This window comes from Rhyacophila brunnea, unplaced genomic scaffold (assembly GCF_057557595.1).
Source record: "Rhyacophila brunnea isolate RB1 unplaced genomic scaffold, BYU_Rbru_1.0 scaffold_12, whole genome shotgun sequence".
Classification (NCBI taxonomy): Eukaryota; Metazoa; Arthropoda; class Insecta; order Trichoptera; family Rhyacophilidae; genus Rhyacophila; species Rhyacophila brunnea.
Window position 1 is genome coordinate 14,698,840 of NW_028232774.1, and position 19,164 is coordinate 14,718,003.

Sequence of the window (19,164 nt, forward strand, 5' to 3'; positions counted from 1 at the left end):
TCAAAAACTATGGAGGTTATGTTCGCCGAGATCATACACAGGTACCATGTGTTAAATTAGTTTTAAGTAGGGTATACTTGAACGAACGATTGATCTACGAATATTTTTACTTTGTTAGATTTATTATGATTACAATTTATTGTTTGTGTAAATATATGTCCAGATTCTTTTATTTTGAATAAATTATTCATAGTATACTTATTGTTGTTTTAATAAAATTTAATTAAGATAAAATACATACGTATTGTTTTATTTAAATCAGGGTTATATACATTAAATTTGTGTAATATGTTTTATTCAATCACCAAAACAATTTACTTATTGGTTTTGAATAATATCTATTAATTTGGTACATATTATAACATTAACTTAATACTAAATTTACGTAAGTACATATTTCTTTTGTCTAGATTTATTTTACATCAAGTTTACATTTTATTTTTTTATTTACATTTAAGTAGTGGAAAATATTGTTTGCGGTACCTAGTTGACACCACAATATTCGTAATTATATAATATGAGTATCTCGCAAAAGAACTAACACGCAACAAAAATAATATACTTCTTACGAACGAACTATGACAGAACTGTCAAAATTTGCCGCCAAATCGCGCCAGCTACTCCTACTTTACGTTACCAGCATCTAACGTCAAACGAGAACTTTCGGCTAGTTGAAATTCCAACAGTTTTACAAAAACACGGGAGTGGGGGGTCGCTGGCAGTTTGAACATGGCACATATCTGAAAGGTCGAAAAGTGTCCGTCTATGGGCGCCGCAGATTATCTACCAAAGATAACTGTATAGTTATTAACTGGCATGTTCAACCTGTTACGAGAACTGTCCGTCTGTGGCCGGCAATTGCGATAAAAACCGTCATAGTCCAGTGCGTAGGGCGCTGGCCTTTCATCCGGGGGTACAGGTTCAATTCACGGTGAGGTCGCAATATATGTATGTTATTTTCTCTAAACCTGGATGCTTTTGATTGTTTCACTTCTATTTCTAAATTCACTACTAATTTCACTGCAGTGATACTATTGGAATAAAAAATAATAATGGTCTAGTCGTTCTCGTTATTATAACGGTATAATACCGGAGTCTGAATAGGTCTGAGACAAATCATCTATCTTTGTAGTCTTGATAATGGTGTGACAAACGAAATAGACATCAGCTTATAACCAATTAAAAATAATTTGTATTGTCATTTTGTTAGTAAGTTAAATTCTCTCAAAACTCATGTGTGCCCTTCATTTGAACTATATTCACCCAACAACGATTTGTATTGCTTGAACAAAATCAAAACTCCATTATTAAAATACTGTATCCTTTTTAATGGACCCCATTTTCTATTTTTTTATTGTTGTTATATTTCACGCTTTAGTCATCCACGATTTTTCCTCTTATATCCGTTTAATATCAGATATTCCGCGCGTTAAATAATTATAAAGTTTTATCATAATATTTCGCTTCGGAAACTTATTAACGGCCCATATCTTTCTAATTCATATTCCGCGGCCTGGTTTAATAAACAAGATACGAACAATATTTTCCTCCCAACATTGTGCGAGAAACTTCGCCGAACTAATTTCACAAATTCGCGGATAGGAAAAAGTATCAGGGCGCTATGAAGCCGCAGAAGTGGCGAACAATCCCAGCGCACAGTCGCCACCGCCGTAAAGCATACTGTGGGAATATTTTCGACGTAAACCTCTCTTTGTTTCACCGCCGCAGACAAAGTAATTGGAAAAGTTTATGCTTTATGTTACCTACCGGTTCTTTTTTATGCTGGCCTGGTACCAGGGCAACGGTACGAATCGAGAGGTGGATATAAGATTTATTATGCGCAGCGTCTCGGATGATAATAAAATTTTGTTTTATTGTCGTGCCGGAAACCAATCGGTGCGCATGAAGATTTTGCCAGACGAACAATCCAGACGGCGGATATCTGTTTCGGATTTATGCTTTCCTGATACACGGCTCCTTGATAGCCCACATAAAATCACATTTGTGACGGAAATTTTAGCGACAATGTCTTCAAATACTTTTAGACATATTACATTTCGTATAACCTACGGATATTTATTATGCTAGAACTATAGACATTGTAAAAAACTTTCTCTATTAGTATAAACGAAATTTAAATAATATATTAAGGCTATACCTCAGCTGGGGTACGGTCTAAAAAGATCGTGACTAGGCGATGCGCGGATTGTGTAAATGACGAGTGCCGAACGAAATATAATTTGTAATAAAAATTAAACATGCGTCCATTTAATGTTCTGTTTATTGTTCTATTAGTAACAATAATAATATATTCATTGACATGTTTTCTTTTTCAAGTAAATGGGTAACGTTTTTTAGTCATCTTTACACGATTTAAGAATTAATGTTGCCATCACGAAACAAAATGACGTGTTCGCAGCTCGCTTTCGCTCTCCGATTGCCAGAGAGTCCAAAATTTCTATAGTTGAAAATTATTTGCCGTTTCACTGAAGTATGCTCTTAACGTGAAGAAAAAAGTTATTAAGATTTAAAAAAACATTAGATCTAACCATGGGCGGCTGGCTCCTAGGGTCAAATAGTCAATGACCTCCCAAAAATAAATATCTTACAATCTATATACATTATACAATGTCAATTATCTCCTATATATTATTATCCTACGCCTTTTTCCGTTTTGGTGAGCGATCGTAACGTGACGCACGCTAATTTGTATGTAAGTGTATCTAACCACCATACACACACACGTATCTCAACTCTCACAAGCGTTTCTCGGTCAATTTCATAAACGCCAAGATTCATATTTCTTAATAATATTTCTTTCTCTCTCATTTCCCATATGTGAAGACGGAAAGAAAGCACAAAACACGCCTTTTTTTCATATTGTTTTATCGCTTGCATACACTAAATTTTGGTCATTGCCGAAAACGAGACAGCTATACTATTTTCAATATGTAAAATGAAACAGAATGATATAAATTTTTCCTTAAATGTTTCAAGAGTTTTGTTCTGTGGTTTCAAGGTCTCATTTGTGCGGCAAACCTTTTTATTCTTATTTGTTGTCGCTTATTATTTCAAACTGACCATTGTTCTCTGAAAGTTTCATATTATTATGTTATTAATTTGTAGTTCAGTTTAAATCCAACCTTTGAGTAAAACCCATCGACTGCATTTTCTGTATTAAACCATTGTGTACAAGTTACCGATTAAAATGTAATCTGCTATATTAATCATAAAGTTACCTTCTAATGAGATCAGTGGAAATATAAAAAGTGTTTATATATAAATGATCCCGCCATTCCATAACACTAGGTATTATAACGGAGTTTTTATTAAATGTGTTTGATTGTTTTAATCTTATGTTCTTAAATAGTATTAAGTACAACAGTTATTAGGTGTATAAATAGACACACAAAGTTTATTTTTTGACCTAATTTACAAAAAAATATAACGTGTTGGGTGCAATTTCGGTTAACGATGAGTTGACAACGTGAAAAATGGAATTTTTTTAAGGGTAAGTAACCTACATATAAAAATTTATAGTACTTCTTCTATAATGTATAAAAAGCTAATTTGCAATACGTCTTTTAAGTATACAACGAAAAGGCAAATTAAAATAATATATTCAAAATTGACCTACCCCGTTGCCAGGCTTAAGGCCGCTATTGGATCTAACCTAAGCTAACCTCACTCTGTTATCGCATGCAGTTTTCAAGTCAGAATTTTAGATTTACCCAAATAGTTGGTTTTATTAAATGTCGGGATAGTCAGGTGTCTACTATTATAAATATTCCATGAAATTTGAACTTGTTATGAATGAATTCTACTATTTTTTCATATGATAAAAAACGTAATAGCGCCTGTATACGTGCATGGACTTACTTATAGCAATAGTGTGTATTTTAAACTATCGCGATTATAACTGTTTACTCGTAAAAGTGCTCCACTGTCTCGCCAATCTCATTCTTCAAATTCAAATTCAAATGTATGTACGTAGGTACCTACTTATTTTACATATAATAAACATAACAAATTATAAATTTAAAGCGTTCACGACATGACATAAAATAAGTGTTAACAATTTTTCAAATAAAAATACGGAGCAGTGTGAGCTAATAATACGATAAGTAATAAAATAAGAAAAGAAATAAATTAAAATAAAATAAAAGTACCTAGATGGAAGCACGCAGAGTGAACTATTGATAGACTCTATCTTAAAAACCTATAAAACAACGTTCACCTACATTCACTCTCACTTAAGTGGAATATATTAATATCCGAAGCGATTTCATTAAGAAATTCAAGAGTAAGCGAGTCGCGATGTTGTCATTACATATGAGTTCGTTAAAGTGCCCACCACCACCCGTCATATATGCACAACCGTGGATATGCACGGCCGCTTTCTATGACGCTTTAAACGTGTCTGAAAGAAGTGATTTTAAGTGCTCGTTCCGTCCCGAGACGGAGCCGCACGGGACTGATGCTGCAACCATGCACCGTAGTGCTGAAAGAAGAAAGTTAAGAAAGAAAATGTTTGTTTTTGGACTGGCTCTGCTGTCCGCTGACGTTAAGCGCTTTGTGTACCCGCATACTGAGTGTCACGAATTGAAATGGATGAGTCTACAGAAGAGTCGGGACTATCCCGCTCCCCATACGACGCTGCAAATTTCTCAAATGCCGCAAAGTTGGCCTCGGTTGCTACCAGATCTCTATGACCAATTGGGCCCGTGTGAGGACGGACCCTGGCAAACAGCTCCGCTCGTTCGAATTCCATAAGCGGGCAATCCCAGAGGATGTGTTCAACATCTTGGTGGTCATGCCCGCAGGTACAACCCGGCCCATCTACTATCAAGCCAAACTCGTGGAGTCTGGCGGCGAAGTTGCCATGGCCGGTGAGGAACTGGCTAATCCAGTACGAAGGTTGGAGTCTTCTAGTTTGGTGCCTGCAGAATACGTCTGGAAAAAAACGGTAAGTGTGCCGCCCCTTGGGGGAGGCGGTCCACCTCGCCTGCCATGCCGCAAATGCGGTCTTGTACACAATGTCACTTACAGTCTTCCTGTAAGGAACGTCCTCGGATCTCTGCGGTGGTGTCAGATGGACACCGGCGAGTATTGTGCTGATCCCCCTCAAGAGGAGGGTGATCGATCCTCTGACTTGGACGTGCAGATCGAGGGGTAGCACCCCCGCGAGTACGGCAAGCGCGTCAGTAGAAGTTGTGCGGTAGGCTTTGGTAAGCGAGATCAGCGCAAGTCGCTGCCCGCTTAATAGTGCGCGTCTCACGAGAGTTAAGGAGTTTACTCGAGAATGCCAAATGCTGGAGGCGTAACCGGCAATTCCCATGAAAATTGCGCCGTATGCAACCTTAAGGGCTCTAGGCTTAAGTCCCCAATTGCTGCCCGCCATTCGGGCCATTCTCTGATAGGCCGAATTGGCCTTAGAGACGGCCGTCTTGGCGTGGTGAACGAAAGACAGCTTGTCATCAAGAATTACTCCCAGATACGTAACCCTTTCGGAGAAACGCACTGAGGTCTGGCCAAAACGAACCGTGGGCGGCCGTCGAGTTATGTTGACCCGAGAACTACCCCTGAGGAGGACAGCTTCCGTTTTGCTCGGGGCAAAGGTCAGCTTGTTCAGCAACCCCCAATTAAGGATTCTGCCCAAGGCGTCCGTGGCTGCACGCTCAAGTGCCGGTCGGCTGGTCGCCCCAACAAGCAGGAGCAAGTCGTCGGCGTACGCAACGAGCGTGCAGCCCGGAGGCAGTGGCAGGGACAGAACGTCGTCAAACAGAATGTTCCACAGAAGGGGTCCCAGGACGGAGCCCTGAGGACACCCCATGGTGGTCCTCCCGTGAATCAGGCTGGGGCCGGAGTCGTAGGTTATCTCCCTATTGCTGAAGTAGCTTTGAACTAAGGCAAAGAGGTCCCCGGGGATCTGTTTCAGCCTAAGCTTTGCTAGAACCAAGGGCCACCACGCAGTATCAAACGCGCCCGCTATGTCGAGAAAAATCCCGGCAACGAGGTCCTTGCCAGAGCTCTCCACAGAATCGATCACAAAGCGAATCGCATCCTCGGTGGACTTTCCGGGTCTAAACCCAAATTGTCTTTGCGAGATTGGACAGTTTTCCGACAGGTGGGACTCAATCCTGCTGTTTATCAATCTTTCCAATATCTTCCCGAAGACGGGAAGGAGCGTAATCGGTCTATACGCTTTCGGGTCACAAGGAGGGCGACTGCCGGCTTTGGGGATCACCGTGAGATGACCCTTTTTCCAGCAGTCGGGGAATATGCCACTACTCATGCATTCTTTGTAGAGTTGCGTGATATGAGTACGGTACTATTTGACAGTCGTGAAAATCGGTTACCTTCAAAATGAGAATCTGTTTTTTTCGGCAGGTTCGCCACTGTCGTTCTTCTGCGCAGGCGCAGATATCGAACAAATCCCAACTGTCGCATGAAAATTTAGAAGTTTCCGAACCTCATTGATTCATGCATGCAATCTTACTTAATACTTGGACGACAATACATGTATACACGTAGGTACATTTTCTTGTTATGGCCGCAATAATACGTAATGCCAGCAGTAAATCCATGCACGTGTAAACGGGGTATTACACTATCTTATTATCAAAGTTTTTATATTATAATACAAATGTATTCTACATTAAGTACATAGACTGACCTCTGGTGTACTGATTAAATTAACTACAAGCGACTTCACATTCCAGATACATCTTTAAAGAACTTCACACTATTTCTATGAATTTATTTACCAATTTTCAGAGTGTATGAAAAGACAATCGTTCGCGATGAGTAGATAATCATTCAATAATACTACACTTCGGCATTATTATTTAGTTGAAAATTCTGTTAAATTTATGAAAAACCCTTTTTAATGTCACTCGAGTAAAGGCAGCCATTGCGTAAGTAAGAAAATCGGAATAATAACTAAGCGATATTAATATATTATTTTTTGGAGTTTGCCAAGTTTATCATAACAGAAATAAATTTAAGGCTCCTTATATTTAGAGTTCTAATTATTTGGTGTCACAAGAGTTTTTTTTTAAAGCCATGTCTTCGTTTTTCTGGATAACCGTTTAATTTGTCACTTTTTAACCAAACAGGACAAAGGACTAATTTCATTGTTTATAAACATCTTGATTTCCTATAGAAGAAAATACCTAACTAATTTATTAAAACCGTTACAGTAGGTTCTCATTTGTATTCAAATAGTCCTGATAACATCTGTCCTAACAGTCTATGTATTTTTCGTTATCAGAGTGCGTAAATCAAGCAGGTTATATCCTTTTCCTTTACCCTACTACCATCCCTTAGTTTCTTTAATATTCGAGTTTAAGCTCCTCGTAAAGGTAAGCACCTACTCCAGCCGTCATCGCATAGGGTCTATGCCCCTAGGGTCGCATTGTTCCCTTTTCCCGGGCCCCAAGTGCATAGGATTTGGTATATACCCTTCTACCGCATTCATAGCTCCCCTTATATTATGTCTTATTATGTTACGCTTGATGATTTAAAGCTGTGGAATAAACCCGGTGAGTTGATAAATTTGTAGCTTTTGCCTTGTATGGGATACCATCTACATTATACGCCATAATTTACTTGATATCTATACCTATAACCTTTTTTATCTTCCAAATAAACAGTTCGTTTGTATTATAAAAAGCTCCATTTTGATTAACGGTTAAGTATGTTTTACTCTAATAATAAAAATTGTCAAAACTTTAATTTTCCTGTTAATTTCTACTAGAAACGACAACTAGAGTTCCTAACGGTCCCGGTTTGGTCGGGATCGTCGCGGAAACTAAAACCCTTTTCCTGGATCCCGGTAGAACCTCAATCGTGACGCACAATGTCTCGCAATTCCAGAGAACACATTATTTTGATACAGGAATTCTGGCAACATTAAAAAAACTGAATATGACGACGGGAAAAAATGTATTTTGGTTTTACAAAGTTAAAAAATAGCTGTCGACTTAGATTCTATTGAAATATCAAAAAAAGACGATCAAAATATCTCTTCATTTATAAGTTTACCAATATTTTTTATACTAATATATTTATTCTGCTACGACAATAAGTTAGATCAACGGTAGTTTACCTCTACGACACTCTACGGCCTACGGCCTACGCCGTAGCTGTAATGACAGTTGTATTTTCCGTCAATTGTCTATAAATTAACATGTCAATATCTGTAATATTTTGTTCTCTTCTTTCCAGGCCGAGATATGGTCAGTGTTCATCGCCATCCTGCGCAAGAGCGTCCGCAACTTGCAAGCCTGCACGGATGTTGGCCTCATAGAACATGTTCTAAGACGGCTGACGAGAGCTGACACTGTAGTAGCCGGTAAGTTTACATTATTATAACATTTACCTACATCATTTTCTGACCGCCTGATACATTTGAACTGAAATTGAACTATGTCATGTATTTTCATAGAGTTTCTGTGTTTTTTATGAAAAAAAATCATGTAAACTGTTTGGTGATTTATAAGTGTTATTAGTATTATAAGTTATTTAAAGTAAAAGTTAAAAGTATAAAAAGTTGTAAAAGTGTTATAAATTTGTATAATTATACGTTTTCATAAAAACGTCATGCGTAGAATGTGTTTCTTATGTTTACAGTAAAATAAGACAAACATGCAGATAAAAAAATATTAATATCATTTATTATTTCTTTATTCACTAATAAGGTTTTAAGTACCTATGTTAAATTTTTTATAATAAAAAAATCACAATTTTAAAACGTTTGTAATGTCATTCATAGCAGATTGTCTCCCGATTGGTGGAATTTGACGTACTTCAGTTTAAACATAAATATATAAAATAATTCACATGAAACATAGACGGATTGATAGCTTAGAGGTCAAAGCACCCACCCGGAAAATGAATTTCATGAGTTAGAGTCCCTCTCTGTCCAACTTTTTTTCTAGAATCTTTTCTAATACTTACCTACGTACGTTTCTGAGGTGTTCATTTTTTTCTAAATAACGTTTGTTTATGTTGCCTATAAAAACGTATCGTTTTAATAAGTATCTACCCAATTATATAATTTTGGTGTCTGGCTATTTACAATTTATATTGATAATTAATATTATATAGGTACGTCATGTGTTCAATGTAGTACATATCAAGCAATTTATTTATTATCATCGATAATATAATGCATAATATCTGTAAATGCTGATGAAAAGTTATTAAAAGTTAAAATATACCAAATACAATATATAAAATTGTCATGTATCGCGATGTGGGCAACGGCGTGTATTGGTAGTATACGCAACTGGTAATCATTAGGTCCGAGTCTAGAATCCTCGTCCCGTTATTTCGTTTTTGGACAAAAAACGGCAAACAATACAATTTATTGTTTATGGTAGATCTTGACAATAAATTTAATCTACGTTATTGTTTTAATGATTTTACAGTATTCGTCATCAATTTGCCCATTGGTTTTTATAATACCCCCCTTAATATTGTGTTAACACATAGCATGGTCCAACTGATTTCATATTAGGTTAGTTTTGCGCTTCTAAAAATACTTCATTTTGGGTAACTTAACTTGGTTGCCAATGTTACCATTAATTCGACATTGTATTATTGTTCATTACATGTATATATAAATACTACATATTGTATTCAAACTATTTTAGTATGCCTTCCCTTATTAGTTTAACATAATACTATTATTATTATCAAGTGACAAAACCTGGTACCGCATTAATTAGTAGGCTTACGAGTATGGTGCTATGACAATCACGATACATAATTATTTATCTACTTTCTATATCTGCTGGTACCCTAATACTTTCATTTTTTAACGTAACATATAATTCTATTCTTAACGTTTCTTAATGCAATCTTCTTGGATAAGATCCAAATATGCTTTATTCTTATTTAATTGTGCGTACTTTATTTAGTTTTCTATCATAATCTAGAATATTGAACATATTTCCTCTCAATGTTATAATAAGCAACCTACTATAATATACATAGAAGATTTTAATAATTCGTCTAGTTGTCTACGTACACAGAACTTTGATGCATTCAAATATTGTTTTCTCTTCGACTTGCTTAATATTCCTACTGAAAACATGTACATATTTCGTTTATACTCCTCCATCCGAATTGTTTTCTCAGCTGCTTTTCCTGTGCACTCGTGTATTGTACACTGAGAACGTATGGTTTTATACACTAGGGTATAAGTTCCCGGGATCCCGGAAATCCCTTATTTACTAATTCGGTATTTTAGTATTAGATACATAATGAATATAATGATTATTTATCAAAAATTGTTTGTTAATTGACTGACAGGTAATTTAGTGTTAAATCTGTCTTATACATTCTTGGTTTTGTGCTTCGTGGCATTGTTAAATTAGACGAAAATAAATTAACAAAGAACTAAAAAAATATAAATTCTAATGGATATTAATTATTTAAGTAATAACTTTTTAAAGACTGATATCATAGATATATCTCATTAGTTAACTCTGTGGGTACTTCACGAATCTTCAATCGTAGTGTATATTTAAGTTAAGTTATTCAAGTGCATTTTTCCACGATCGGACAAGTAATTTTCTTGCAATAACAATGATTCGATATTATCATGTTCGCATTCCGAATTGATTTAGCAAGAAAAATGTTGTGTGTTGTTATGAAATCATCGTCGAGGCGATTTGCTTACGCGGTTTACTAACCGCAGAGCGTGCCGTTGAAAAATGATTTCTTACTGATATTAAAGGACATACTTAACCACTAGCTTTCTTACAAAATAACATAGGTTCTAAGGTACTTAAACAAATTATGATGATAACGTAAATATACACTATGATTATTCATGAAGTACCAATAACTCCATTATATCCCCAATACGTTACCATTGTTCCCAGAATGGACGATTTTACACCTCTTGAGTGTAGTATTTATATTTTTTATAATTACTAATTACTAACGATTTATACGTGTGTCGAGTGTACTTATTAGTGATAAGGTAGGTTTTTTTACAAACACTTTCGATAGTATTAATATTAAAAGAATATAAATTAACGATAAAATTAATTTAAATAACAAAATAATATATAGACACACAGTACATCTGGACGCTAACAACTGGTACGCTAATTGTCCATGTTTCACAATGTACATTATGTAATTACAAGAAATATACATTATTAATTTGAACCCTGTGTGTTTAGGCACATGGTGTGGCTAGTAAATTGTTAAACACATTATTCAGGCGGCCACAAGTAAACTTATCCTGATAATGAAATCATTAATATACTAAATCTTAAATAAAGATGGATAAATCTGTGAATGGGTTCGTCAAATTAATATCCTAGATTTTAAAAGTTGACCAAATAATCCCGGTATTGAATAATCTGTCCGGGATTGCAATCCCTACGATGCACTCGCCTAAAGCTAATTTGCATATTATGCACCGAGACTTATTTTCTCGAACCCGAACGAAAGTTGAATTTTCTCGCTGACGGTAGGTAGTACATACATAAGCCTTTTTCTTTCTGAATCTTGAATGATTTTCTCCCGTTGTTATTTCTACTCCTGAAATTCGTTTTCAGTTGTCTCGAAATGAAATTTTCCTATTCCATTTAGCTTTATGTATTATATTATAGGTATATTTTTTTCAATCTTAAGCCTACCCCGTTTTCTATGAATATGTGATTTTCTCTACAGAAATAAGAAATATACTTATCTACATTCAATTTTATACATCCCTACTATGAATTTCGTGGACTTGGGTGGTGCCTGTATTCTATAGTAAATATATAACGTCGCGTTGAAACATTCTTCTTCGGCTTTCGTCATAGTATACCCTTGGACGCTTACCATTCATATTTTTGAAGATAAGAAAAGATAAATAGTTGAACATGTATGGTATACTTATATCTATTTAATCTTTCACAAATTATCCAACAATATTATTGACAGCAAACAATTGTAATATAAGCTAGGCTTTGACAAATTAGTATACATACATAATTTATATTAAAACACTTGTTGACTGTTGGCAAGTAAAATTACTATTTTGTATGACAGCGAATTGGGGTTATCTGTAGACACCATCATTGTTTTCTCATTTATATACGAATGCCATACACAATTATTACGCGATTGACATATTTGTGATTGTGATGACTGATGATATTCTCTAAATATCTTGTAATTATAATATTATTATGTACCTACGTGTTCTGCTGAATTCATAAATATATATAATACAAGAATAATTCCTTAAATAATGCAGTTCCATTTTAAAACTAAAACTATATGAAATCGACAACTTCATGACACAATAAAACATAATAAATGTAGTACTTATTCTGCGTAATTTAATAACGATCATGACTGATTTCGTGCGTGTCTATAGAAATTTATAACATTTTCAACATTGAGAATGTTTTTTTGAATCGAACGGAGCATGTCCTGATTGTTATTAAGAATTCTTAGGTTCCTAGCTGCTACATTTTTTTTTATAATTATTAATAACCATGTCCTTGCTTTTACAAGGTGGTTGTTAGTAATTTTGAACAATCACAAACACCCAGGATTTGAGAAAACACACATAAATATTGTGTCCTGATCGGGAATCGAGCCCAGAACTCTCGGGCAGAAGGCAAGCGCCTTGCGCACTGCACCACGAGAGCCGCCGAGCTGCTACATATTGTAGCTTATTTTAATCTTTCTCAGTCTTCGACAGTTAGCACAAATAAAACTGAAAAATAACTTTTTAGAAATTACTGTTCCACTAAATCAAAAATTGTATTGATTTTAAATTTGGTTGAAATGTTTGCGGTTTTGAACAGTTGCTGGCGAAAATAGAGAATTTACTCAAATTGTATTATTGAACCCGAAATAAACGATCATGAGAAATTTTTTCAACTTCGCTTTTCTTCTTCTTCTTTGAAGATTACAGTCCGGGATGGACCTTGGCCACATCAAGCATACTCCTCCCGTCCTCCCAGTCCTCCGCTCACTTTCTACAGTCGTCACTGATAGCGCTCGCTAGCCACTGAAGTCGTGGTCTTCCAGCACTCCGTTTTCCTTATACGCAAGTTAACTTATGTCGCATTGTAGGTGCTTGTTCAGGTGCCGTCCTCGATTTATTACATAATATATCACATATATTACATAAACTACGTATTGGTGGCGCTTTTGTACTGGACTGTAATTTCAATATGCTGGTGTATTACGGATCTAGAGATGCCAGACACTGACCTTTTACCTTTAGACGGCTGGCGCGCAATAGAGCCGGTTCGGTGTTCACGTACTGGTAAACGAAAAGTTCGAAATGTCACTTTCATGGTTTCACTTGTGTTTATGAATGATGATGAATGTTTGTATGAATGATGAGAGCCGGTATCACGGCTTGCCTAGCATTCAGAAGTATCGCTTGAACGATGGTCACACTATATCAAGCTGAACCGGCCGTGGTCCACGAGCAACTTTTGAATCAGTCTGTATAATCGAATTAATCAGTTAACAACGGGTTAGCTGTAACAAGCCTTCACGCGTCTGCTTTCTGGATGTAACTAATTGTTATTCGCAATCAAGGTCAACTCATGACCCGTAACTGCTAGTTGCTTGGTCTTGTGACAATGATAAGGGATTTGGAAGTAGGTGGGAAGAAAGGAATGAGAGCTAGCATAATTGGCCCAACTACATATATTGCCCATGTATGTGTATATGTATATATATATTTAGGCTTCACCGGGTAGAGGTATTCCTCAACGTCATAGGTTGTTTTACCCTGAACTTTGGACTGTAAAAAATCTATTCCAAAACACTATCTACGATGGCTGACATTATGATGAAATATAGTTTGAAATATCTCTTATGTCGCACATTTCTGCTTACTAAATTAAATTCTCTTCAACATTTTTCTCTTATTAATTTTCCGTTTAACTAATAGGTAGGTACCGCATAAATCATATTTTTCTCCAGGAAAATTAAAAGAAGCAATATTTTCCGCTTTAATTAAAACAGACTACACCTGTATTAGAGAATCGTTCAATTATAATAGGTATCTATCACTTTTTTTCTACGAGAACGTTAAAAGGTTCTTTTGTGAATTGTACTACTTATACAATATTTTGTTAAAAGTTCGTTGAAGCAAAAATTTGTATAGTTATGGATTCTTCTTCTGCTTCTCATAACACCTCTGTTGGAGGTCGGCCACCATCACGGAAATCCTCGCTCTATCATCTGCGCCCTGGAGTAGCTATGTGGTGCTGCACTCGCAGCAATGCGACATCATTATCTGCTACGTGTGGTGAAGTCGGAAAATGCTTTGAAATCATTGGACTTTTTTCCGCCAGATAGAAGTTTCTGTGGATTATCTATCAAACTCACTAAAACAAATGTCAGCTTATCGTAAGTGCAATTTTTCTATGCAACATGAACCACAAACCTAGGGATTGCATCACCGTTATTTGAATAACGGCACCCTAGTATTTTTCGATACCGAAATTCCTGTTTTAAAAAACAGACAATACCGATATATTCGGTATTGCAAGTGGAAACAAAATGTATTAATTAACATAAAAGGTTCAACAGGACTGTATTTTTTTTTTGTCGGGTTATGCGATGTCTGGTTTACTTCCATTGCCTTTCGACGTCCTTGACCAGCAATGATACGTGCAGAATTGCTAAATACATTTGCACTATAAGTAGGTATCTACTTCCTAATTTTAAATTTAGTCAAATAATTTTGGCAGTCGCTTACGGTTTAGGTTTAGACGAATCTGAAATACTATTTGTTTGTATAATAATTAGTAACCTCTTGTGGCGAATATTTCATGATAAAGTAATAATAATTATACACTATTCTATTTCTATATAATAAGATTATCTTCAACATCTTTGGTGAAAAAATATTTCTTTAAAGTAACTATTCGATCTTCGTGGTTAAAAATCTTCCGAATTCCTTGTTAGAAGTACAGCTTCTGTAATACCGTCAGAAGCAACCTAGCCAAAGAGAAATGTTATATTATCATACTACATTGGAGGCGAAGATAGAAGAAGACGAAGGCAGGCAATTTCATTTAAGGTCGACAAGCTATTAGTAAAGCACATTGACGCGAATCCAGTACATATATACAGTGTTTTCAAATGAAATGTAAATTCGTGTCAAACTGTAAAAAGTACAATCGTTCGTATTCGTAATTCTTTGAAAAAAATCCAGTGAACCGAAGTAAGAAAGATCGCCGGGCAATAATTAAAAAATGAAGCTATAAATCTCGTTCCCCAAAAGCAAAACTCCAGCGATAACGCAAGATAAAAGTGGTGTTTAGGGATGAATATTTCAAAGAACTGTGGCTACCGAATGAATAGAGAGTTTTATGAATTAGTATACCTACTTGCATTATTATCTTTTATGTGAGGCTAATACTTTTTAGAATAATAAATAGGTAACGGAGATAACAATTATTCTCACTGCGTTTTAATGACATTTCTGTCTATGACTTTGTGCCTAAGTGATAAATTGATTTATTATAAAATCTGACAATCTGTCGCATTATGCAGAATATGCTAATTTTATAATATATTAAGCCAAAAGACGTCAACACATATATTTTTAATATTTATTCTTCAATCTATCGTGGGCCATGGCCATAGCCCCCACATCTTGAAGCGGGCCCCCCTATCTATCACCACGATTAAGGGCAGTGTGGTGCTCTATAGTAGTGTTTCACATTATATACGTTAATTCTGTAGTAAGATGGCAAACCATGTTATGTCTGTTTTTCCAAATTGGTCAAGGGAGCAATTTTAATCTTCGAAAGGCATTCAAACAATCGACATATCACACATTGACACAAGTTATTTATCTCAACCTATAAGACCTAGACCTTCCATATTATGATATCTTGTTGATCTCACTGAGACAATTCTGATGGTTGTCAGTGATCAATTTACCAAAAAACAGATATGTAATGTTTTGACATCTTACTACAGAACTATCATTAATTGAGTACGACATCACATCAAATTTCACCGCACAACCACATATGGTTAAAATTTAACTACTCCTGGGGTGAAATAGAGGCGACTTTTTTACCATTAGAGTATTTTTTATGTGTGTTTATCTCACTTAGCTGGTTGACCCATCACGCCGGGCCCCTAGCCTAGAGCCCTGTCAGCCCCCTCCCTGTGAGGGCCATGGCCATGGCCACCTCCCCAAGCGGTTTCTTAACACGAGTAACGACTGTCAACCACTCGTTCAACCTATTTAGCTCCATGCGTTGAAAAATCGCATTGAAAAAACAATATGTTAATTTAACATATAATTTAGAAAAACACTTTCTGAGAGAGTATATTATAACCAATAATGAATTATTCGTTGAATAAAAGAAATAGTTAATTATAAAATTATTAGCAAGTGCAAGTAGTTACATCTAAAAAATATTGGAGAAATTCCACGACGTCGGTTGGTAATCGAAGTAATAGTAAATAGTTACCTACTTTGATTTAAGAAACAAAAATCGATTGCCAAAGTAGCTTGGTTTGGAAGAGCGCTGATGAGTAGGTATTAAAATTGACCAATAGTTTAAATTTGTCGCAATTAGTATGTCACGCCGTGGCATATTGGTTAAATGCGACGGATTGGGGCGTAAACCCGTGGAGATGCAGAGTTACCTACTTTGATTTAAGAAACAAAAATCGATTGCCAAAGTAGCTTGGTTTGGAAGAGCGCTGATGAGTAGGTATTAAAATTGACCAATAGTTTAAATTTGTCGCAATTAGTATGTCACGCCGTAGCATATTGGTTAAATGCGACTGATTGGGGCGTTTACCCGTGGAGATGCAGGGTTCGATTCCCGGCCGGGTGGCTTACTTTTTTCAAAAAAGATTTTTTCTATTGGTTATAATATACTCTCTCAGAAAAGGTTTTTCTAAATTTTATATGTTCAATATTCAGAATGATATATTCTTAAATCTTGTGAATTATTCGTTGAATAAAAGAAATTGTTAATTATAAGAATATGTTAATTTGTCAGCCGTTTTCGAATTCCGTTATTGCATTTTTTAATATCACATCGGGTCGATGTATCGGTCGTTAGCAGACAAAAAATGTTAAAATAAATTACAATCATTAATCATTTGTATTGTCGAAATTCTATAGCGTGTTTTGTTACATTCTATGTAAATATGTCTCTCTTATAAGTTTCTGTTTGCAAGTATGTACACATACGGAATACCCATTGTGAATAATTTCTATCGGGAGCTCATAAGATTTTCGCGTAAATTTCATCCATTCATGCGTCCCGTTTTTCAGCCTTGAACATATCTACTACATGTCATAATAATGCTTAATAGATTTTCATCTTGGCTCGGCACAATACATCTTTCCTTGGCTCTGGTGCCCTGATACCTTCCTCCTATTGTAAGCGTGTCACGTATGAGTTTGTTATATCTTTTCAATATTCTGCTGCCTCGTGCTACTTCCATGTTTTTCACTGAACTGAATGTAGCAGCTTGAAATGGAATTTTGGTAAAACTATTTTAGGTATATACGAGTAAGTATTACATTATTATAATTTCCTTTTGAAATTTTGTTTTGGTGAACTTTGTCATGGCAATTAACACCTGTGTTTTCGTACATTATTTAATGTGTGAATTTAATTTTAATCAAAATTAACATAAATTTCTTGTCGTAGATATAACCTGATGGTTTATTAATTATCTAAGCACACAATTTATTAAATGGATTATTATTTGGTATTCACTAGATGGCACGTGTTTTGCTGAGTTTTTGTGAGCTTTTTTGAGTCCAGCGAAGTATCGAAATATACATTTAAATTTGTGTTTGGTGGAGTATTATTTTATTATTGTTTTTTTTCTATTTTATGCTTTAATTTTATCATTGAACTAAGAATACAATCGCCCACGGTGGCCGCGCGGTTTAAGCGTTGAACTATAATGCCGTGGGTCCCAGGTTCGAATCCTGGGGCTGGCAAGTACACATATTGTTTTTCAATTTGTGTCCGTCAGAGTATGGACCTAATAGTTTGAGCAAGTGGCTGACATCCATTTCTCGTAAAAAACAAAATCTGTTAATACAAACCTCTACTCTGTGGAGGCCCATATTATAATCCTATTAGGATCGGACATGGTCGAAAGAAAAGAAGAAAATTGTCAATACTGTGTGAAGTTGGTAATAAGGGAAATTACGTGTTGTTAGGAAGGGTTAGTTAGATACAATTCCAGGTCATAATTTATTGAGTGGAGCGGGTGGTAATTTTTAATGGAATTATCGTAAGGAACCGGCTGCAATTAGGGTTTAAATGTTAAGTGATAATCCTACTTTATTCTAATAAATCGAAACTATTGAGTTTTAAACGTAGGTACTTTATATATACGGTGATTTATTTTGCTCTCTCTTTCTATTCACACGATACAGTATTGACAGTAATTCAGTTTTGTTACGCAGAAGGTAGCCAGTCCACATTTCAGTCAACAAAAATAAGTTATAGTATTTAACATGATTTAGTATGTTTTTGCACGTAGTATAAAACGCACAGACTCTCTTTATACAAAAATGTTCTAGAAAATTTCACTGATCGCAGAATATGCCATCTTCGATTTCTATAAAACTATCACACTACACTAAAATGACATAAATATTACATTTTATATTCCAAATATTCAAAGTTATTCACACTCATATATATGTGGTATACATTACTAAAAACCTAAAATGTTGTACAAATAGAATATTTGTTTGTAATTTTAAATCATCACCCTAAGCACAAAAGTATAATTTTTTACCGTTTTGTTTAATTTAGTTAACTGCGGTCTACACAAACACGCCCAATTGTACCCCTACACAAATTTACTATGTTTTAATTAAAAAGCTCACACGTATATATATGTGAAACATGTACCCTGAAAACCATATCTAGATTACATATTTAATGTGACAACACATTTTATAAATTGTCATGAATTACGACCTAATAAACATTGAATATCTCGAAAATATTATTAAGTATAGTTTCTCTAATTATTATAACTAAATAAGTAGATAGCTACAGTGGTGTACTTAACCTCATACCCCTCGTTAATCCCTTATATATAGCAATGGTTTTCAACTCTTTCGTTAGACAACGCCCTAAAAACTGAACGTTGAATGAGTATGAA

At 35.3% G+C, this 19,164-nt stretch overlaps 1 protein-coding gene across 4 annotated transcripts in view; it reads left to right on the forward strand.

Annotated features, from left to right (window-relative positions):
* rg (A kinase anchor protein rugose) overlaps positions 1-19,164 on the forward strand; it is a 684,927-nt gene that overhangs the window by 166,452 nt on the left and 499,311 nt on the right. For all 4 annotated transcript variants that reach the window (XM_085960838.1, XM_085960839.1, XM_085960840.1 and 1 more), the window contains exon 2: positions 8,230-8,356. In XM_085960838.1, the coding sequence (XP_085816964.1) occupies positions 8,230-8,356 (127 nt within the window). The remainder of the gene's footprint in view (positions 1-8,229; positions 8,357-19,164) is intronic.